At 41.9% G+C, this 7,139-nt stretch overlaps 1 protein-coding gene across 1 annotated transcript in view; it reads right to left on the bottom strand.

Annotated features, from left to right (window-relative positions):
* LOC106812075 (atrial natriuretic peptide receptor 1-like) overlaps window positions 1-7,139 on the bottom strand; it is a gene marked incomplete at its 3' end in the record, with an annotated part of 28,560 nt that overhangs the window by 5,866 nt on the left and 15,555 nt on the right. The window contains exons 7-10 of the mRNA XM_014815844.1: window positions 3,150-3,390; window positions 2,818-2,916; window positions 2,544-2,635; window positions 2,142-2,214 (exon numbers count right to left, since the gene is read on the bottom strand). Coding sequence (XP_014671330.1) covers window positions 2,142-2,214; window positions 2,544-2,635; window positions 2,818-2,916; window positions 3,150-3,390 — 505 coding nt within the window. The remainder of the gene's footprint in view (window positions 1-2,141; window positions 2,215-2,543; window positions 2,636-2,817; window positions 2,917-3,149; window positions 3,391-7,139) is intronic.

Below are 7,139 nucleotides of genomic sequence, written 5' to 3'. Positions count from 1 at the left end.
AACTGGAAGTACCTGATGGTTGTGTCAATTGAAGTCTGAAACGGCAACCGATAAAAATGTTCCCATTTTTCGTTTTCTAAATGAATATTTAGGTCTCTAAACCATTAATCTTTGCTGACGACCCGAGTAGTAATTTGTGTATTATTGAAATTTCGATAAAATTCTTTACAGCTTTTTGGTGCATTATATAGCGAGTGAACTGCTGGTGTAATGGATCGACCAGCACCAATAAAAGTAAATTCAGTTTTGATTTGGTTTATCCATTTAACTGGTATTGCTTTATGTACTCTAAATACATCTAAGTATGTTGCTTGAATATTAAACTTTAATTTGAGTTGTTCAAGTGACATTAGGTCACCGTTTTCATCTAATATTTTTGTTTATATATTATATGTTTTTTATGCATAAGATCACACCAACGTAACGATCATGAAGGCACCACGAACAAATCTACATTTTTTAGATGTTGAACTAAATATGACAAATTATAAGCAGCTGAATCGCTATAAGAACAGATTATACAAACTGGTATATAAACTGTTAGGGACGAGTTAGCTAGGTGCAATTACCTGCAATATTACGTATAATACACTAAGTTAGGCTATATATAGAGTTACTATTTATATTTATCCACAGCTAGGAGAGCAAGTTTTACAACTTGAATCATTAATAACATTGTTGTGACTAGAACGATGTTAATAGCCGTTATTTACAATATTACTAATGAACAAAATAGTTCAAATAATACTTCCATCTCTTGGCATGAAATGGCATAGTCATATCAATATACAGTTGTGTATGGCTCTTCGGTAGCCAACTACAGTGTTGTCAAGACTGACAGCTAATATCACTGGTACACCAACCCGATTATGAGGCAGCACATATATACAAGTCAATACCCAAAATTAACTAAAACCATTTGCACGCATCACCTACGACCAGACAAAACATATGCGTGTTGCTGGTACTCACCAACTCTAAACAACTTTTGCCGACGCAAGCATTTTTTACTACATTCTCTGAAAAATAACAAATATCTCCGACTGCTCTCTAAACCCCCCACCCACCCGGGGGTTTACTACCTCGTGGAGCCACCACTTCTTATTATTTTGTCTCTTGGGGCTGATGTTAGATTGATCCTCGGAACCACTAGGAGGAAAGAATAGGCTTGTTTCATTCTGCATTGTGGCGGGTTTCGCTGATTTAAAAAAATTGCCTACTTACCCTAGTAAATTTGCAATGAAATTTGTTCACAAAAACGTATTTACTCTTATTTCAATGTAACCAATAGCATGGCTATTTTCGTTTGGCTAAAGGTCTGTTCTGCGTAGCGGTATATTCTTTCCAATTAGTACTATACTACACTACACTACACAACACTACACATTTTATTTCGGATGTACAGGTAAATATGCATACTATATGTGTCGTGTAGCGTGATATATGCAAAATACACATCACTTACATATTGCAATAAAATTACACCGTTCCATTATGAAAAAAATTGTAAAGTAAACACTTCGTATTTCGACAGCAGGGGAAAAAATTTCAGTAAGATCACATTCAATTCACACAGACACAACGCCTAAAGTAGGAGCTAACACGGGGCTATGTAAAAGACACCTCCAGCATTCTCCTCTGATCAGCCCATCCCTCCCATCTATCGAATTTCCATATGATGGTAGCTAGTCCTCGTGACTAGCCAGTCTTGGTGAGTAGCTAGTCCTTTTGAATGGCCAGTCTTGGTGATTAGTTAATCCTTGTGAGTATAGCTAGTCCTGGTGAGTAGCTAGTCCTCGTGATTAGCTAGTCCCCGTGATTAGCTAGTCAGCGGTGTCCTCAGGACTTGCGCACCACCGTGCTCGTGCGCCAGCGCCACATCTTGGATACACGAACAGTTCTCATTTCGGATACCAAAACGAAATTAGCATAAGAACAAAATCAAAACGTAACTGAAAAAACACAATGCAGTCCAGTTAGTCGGGATTAAATTTCGAGCGATTATAATTATGTCTATATATATATATATATATATATATATATGTGACCGACAGTGATGGTTCATAACAACACTTATTTAGATAGTATATACGTGCATGATATATATATATAACTCAGGCGTTTCTGAGGCGTTGTCACACGTAGGCGCTCAGCCCCCAAGTCGGAGCTTTCCATGCAGCCAGTGAGCCAGTAAGTTGTCATCAACCCTTTACCCTGCATGATACGTAACATAAACGCTCTCTGTTAGAACTTGTATATTATACCATATATTGTATATTAGAACATTCGCACACGCACCACATGACCACATTACCATATAGCAATGAAATGCATGGTTTTGTGCATGTTTTATAATTACAACAGTTATATATATATATATATAATAAATAAATATTATTACATTTATCATAATTTATTATACTTCTTACTAGGATTAAATAAACTGCTACCTATCGCATGAGCTAGTGATTTATGCTTTCATCTCACAAAATCCTACACCGAATTGAAGCATGGCTATAACACTCTTCTGCGTTCACAATCACCTTGATCCACTGTGCTTCACGTTCCTCTAGTGTAAACACCCCGTACATGTCCAGCATGGCTTTAAACGCATCGCTCACGTGAATCTTTAGAGCTGTAGTGAAGCATAGGAACTGTTAGAGGAAAGAGCCCCTAGTTCAGTACAAACGCCTAACGCCAGCGCGTCGCTTCCTGCCTCAGTGCTGATATCGTGTGGCAATGACAACGAAGAAAGGAAAAGGGAACGAGATAGTGAAAATAAAGTGATAGACAAGTGTCGAGCGTTAGTTGACGTACGTAATCCGGTTGACTCCATGCGTGAAGCAGTGTTGACGGCGTCACCAAACAGGCAGTACCTTGGCATGATCGTTCCAACGACTCCGGCTACGCATGGACCTGCAGCCCGAGTCAAGATCATTATAAGGGTCAGGAGTATATTTATTTATTTATTTTGTTTATTTTTTCATTATTTATATAAATTGCGTTTTAAAAATTTTATTCAATCAGTTATTTGCATTAATTCTATGTCCCCATATATATATATTGTAACACATACCTGTGTCTATAAGCTTCGCGTCGTGTCTTGTATTCACCTGTGCGTGAGCTCGGTGGTCGTGTTACGTACTTACCCGTGTGCATGCCGATTCTTATTCTCAGCTTCGTATTCGGCTGGTGATGTATCTTGAACTTGGCCGTCGCGTTGAGCAGTGTTAGCGCCATCAGCGCTATCTCGGCTTCGTGATTGTCGGTTCGTATAGGAAGACCCGAGACGACCATGTACGCGTCTCCGATCGTCTCCACCTTGTATACGTCAAAGTTGTTCAGTATGTCGTCGAAGTACGTGTACAGCTCGTTGAGGAAGCAGATGATCTAGAATGTTCACGGCAACGCGCGCGCAATAGATGTTAGAGGATATAAGTGAGGAGACGTGTGGAGGATTCGTTGACATTCACCTGTGATAGTGGAGCGGAAGTGTTTCTAGGCAGGAAAATTGTCATGAGCAGTATCTATGGGTCACTTAACAAGAAAACGGTCCTAGCCACTTGAAATTTCAAAATGGCGGCCATTTTCCAAGATGGCCGCCATCAGAATCTCCAAATTATACCTTTTCTAATAGAAATTGGATTGATTTGGTTTTTCGATTAAAGAGGTTATGGCGTCGTTTCTCATGTTTCAGACCATGCTGAAGCCAATGGTGTAAAAATAATCCACCTAAAATTCCAACATAAGGTCCATTTTCCAAGATAGCCGCCAACCATTGCGCCAATTGCTCAATGCGCCATTGCGCCATGCCCAACCATTGTGCCATTGCCCAACCGGGATGGCGGTGTTTGCAAAGACACGAAAGCAACAACTCATTGACATACTTCATGAGAATGGCATTAGCATCTCCTACGACAGAGAGTTGGAAGTTTCTGCATTGATTGGGAATCCGTCGGTTTTACAGACGCAGGAATTACTGGATACAGTTTCTTTATCGTGTATTTGCCATCACGACCCAATACAGCTCCAAATTCCAGTCAAACATCCATCAATTCTATCGAGTATCCGTAAATCTGCAAAGGTGTACAAAAATCGTAATCAACAAATTGCTGTTGATCTGAGCGCTGCTCGCGGATGAGACGCCGCAGTTTCCGCGGAATATATGCGCACGCGACGCGAGGATGTTCAAGTATAAGCGCTGTCCGCAGTGGAGACGTGCGCCAAATTCGAGGCCCGGCGCACGTCTCCACAGCGGTCAGCGGATGGTCTCTAGTTTTAGAAGATAACAATGAAGACTTGTTTCTAAATAAAAACTATCGGCGGCTAAATAAAGAGCAATATACAGACCTTTGAATTCCTTGACTAGTTGGTCAAGGGCTTTGGGGGTCCATTATGCAGAGCTTCAATTGAAATGGTCAATTAAATTGTCAGTGAAATGTGTTTTTAGGAACCCCAAAGAAAATGTCTTCCTCTTACATGCACCCCCTTCCTGATTAATAACGCATTCAGGCGTAAACAATAACAGAGATAAAATTGTGTTGAGTTTGTGGCTCTTGACGCACGTGCATTGACGTATAAGACTTAAAAGCATAGACACTTGAAACGTCTCAATAAAAATAAATATTCACACAATTTTTCACAATGATCGACCGCCTGTGTGCAAAATAGGTAAACGTATGTAAAACATATACGGTTAGTACGTACTGTGACATATCCGTGACTAACTGACACCACTAAATTGCTCAAATGTTCCATGCACCCTAAAAAATGCTGAGAAATTACGAGGTTATCATCGCAGAACTCCCGAACACCGTACGTCACAAAGCTATATGTAAACAAACACGCGTGTTGCGAGGTGCCTGCCTCCGATATCCATTTTGAGGCGCCGCTAAGCCAAGCATAAAGCGCGCGGGCAAGACGTCACCCACACAGCGCGGTTAGAGATTTTAGAAATGATTAATTTTAAGAAAAACTTCAATGTTCAATGAATGACGCACTCGTTAACTTCCGACAGCGAGTAAAAATGCCGAAAATGTTCCACTTCGATGCGAAATGCATCGGCCGGGCATTTTATTATTTACGAAAAGTAAACAGGCTGGCGAAAGACAGTAGGCACAGTAACTGGTCACGTCGGTGACGCCCATTCATGCCCTTCAACGAAGAAGGAGGGGCTTCTTCTGATTACGGAGATGCGGAAATGCAACAGAAGGACGTAGTGCAGTGCGCTAAACAGCGTGTTATTTTCGTATTTGTGCCAAACTCTATCGTAGGAAACCGTTTTAGCCTAGCAGAATTCCCTAGTTCCTGAGCTCGGCGATTTGGTGGTCCAATGGGTCGTCATCTTTAAAAATATAAAAGACTGGTGCGGCGTAGGCTGTAATTGGAAGACACAAAGTGTCAATCCTCGGCGCGCCTCGGCATCATGGCCGCATTACGTCTAGTTTGAAACAGGTAGTTCAGCCTTAAGTACTCACTTTAGCTCTACAAAGTCACTCATTACACAGTCTAACTCACTGGTTCACACTCAAGAATAAGACAACTTGTCAATTGGTCTCAACATCTCACTATTGGCTGTTTTCACCCTAACCTGTCTCACAAAACCATTCCTATCCTTAAACACCTTAATCACCCTACCCATAGGCCACGAGTTTCTTGGGAATCTTTCGTCTACAACCAAGACAACATCGCTAACTTGAAGATTTCTCTTGAGATCGCTCTATTTTTGTCTTTTGTGTAACACGGGAAGGTATTCCTTAACCCAACGGTGCCAAAACAAATCAGACAAGTACTGCACTTGGCGCCACCTATTTCTAGAATAGATGTCTTTCTGAGTGAATACTCCAGGTGGTAAGACAGGTTTACATTTCATCAAGAGAACGTGATTTTTGGTCAAAGCTTCCAAGTCATCTGGTTGGTCCGAGTTTCTCGAGATGGGCCTATCATTTAAGACAGCCTCGATTTCACAAAAAAGCGTTCTCAAATCCTCGTCATCTAATCTTTGCTATTTCATGACAGTATTCCTGATTCTACGTACCGACCCAATCATTCTCTCATAGATTCGCCCATGGTGCGAGCCTGCTGGTGGATTGAAAATCCATTCGATAATTCTCTGTAACAAGTAATCATGAATCTGACCCTGATTCCACTCAGCGACGGCCACTCTCAACTCGCGATTGCCCCCCCACGAAGTTGGAGCCATTATCGGAGCGCAAACGTTTCACTTGTCCCCGGTGAGCAATGAATCGACGCAGTGCACAAATGAAGGAACTTGTATCTAGGGAATCTGCGACTTCAATATGCACGGGCCGGATGGCAAGACACGTGAACATTACTCTGTAACGTTTTACTACAGATCTACCACGGGCAACTTCGAAAGAGCCATAGATCAACACCAACCGAGCTAAAGGGTGAATCATCAGCTGACATCCTCAGGGAGATCACTCATTTTTTGTTGACACACCTTGATTTTTTGTTTTCTACAAGTCACGCACTGACGGAGGCCAGGATTTAGTTTTTTTGACGGAGGCCACGGACGGAGGCCATTTCTCCTTATGACCGATGGAGCTTAGACAATCCAAACCATTTGTGGCAATCTACTGAGCATATGGTTTCGCCCACTGTGAAAGAGACTCTTGTGTATGTGGTCGAGAATCAACATAGAGACATGACTAGATTTGGAGAGAATGACCGGGTGCTTGGCTTCCTCAGTTAACTTTGAGCGATATAATCTGCCCCAACACGCAACAAATCTCCGTCAAGAATTGGGTCCAGTTTACGGATTTTTACTTGACCACGACACTCGTGTAGGTCTCCCCCGTTTAGGACTTTAATCTCCTGGGCATAAAACGTGCACTGGTCGTAGCTCAGGATGGGCGATTCTGCTCTCTGTATGTTATTCACAGTCAATAGGGACGTATCGACACCTACTGCTTGGTCACCTCCATTCATTCGTCCTCGGACACGTGCCAACAGTGTGGACTTTACCCTCAAGATCCACGCAACCGACCGCTTTAATGCTGTCCAAGACGAGTATTGCTTCAATAACCTGTCAATGGCATCCACGTTTTCTGTAGTCACCACTGCCCCAACAACCTTCTCTTTCTTTACCTCAGGGTCAAGATCCTCGCTGTCTTCCT

The sequence above is a fragment of the Priapulus caudatus genome, unplaced genomic scaffold (assembly GCF_000485595.1).
Source record: "Priapulus caudatus unplaced genomic scaffold, Priapulus_caudatus-5.0.1 Scaffold606, whole genome shotgun sequence".
NCBI lineage: Eukaryota > Metazoa > Priapulida > Priapulimorpha > Priapulimorphida > Priapulidae > Priapulus > Priapulus caudatus.
Note: the sequence above shows the minus strand (reverse complement) of the source record. Positions and strands in the feature narration are given on the sequence as shown.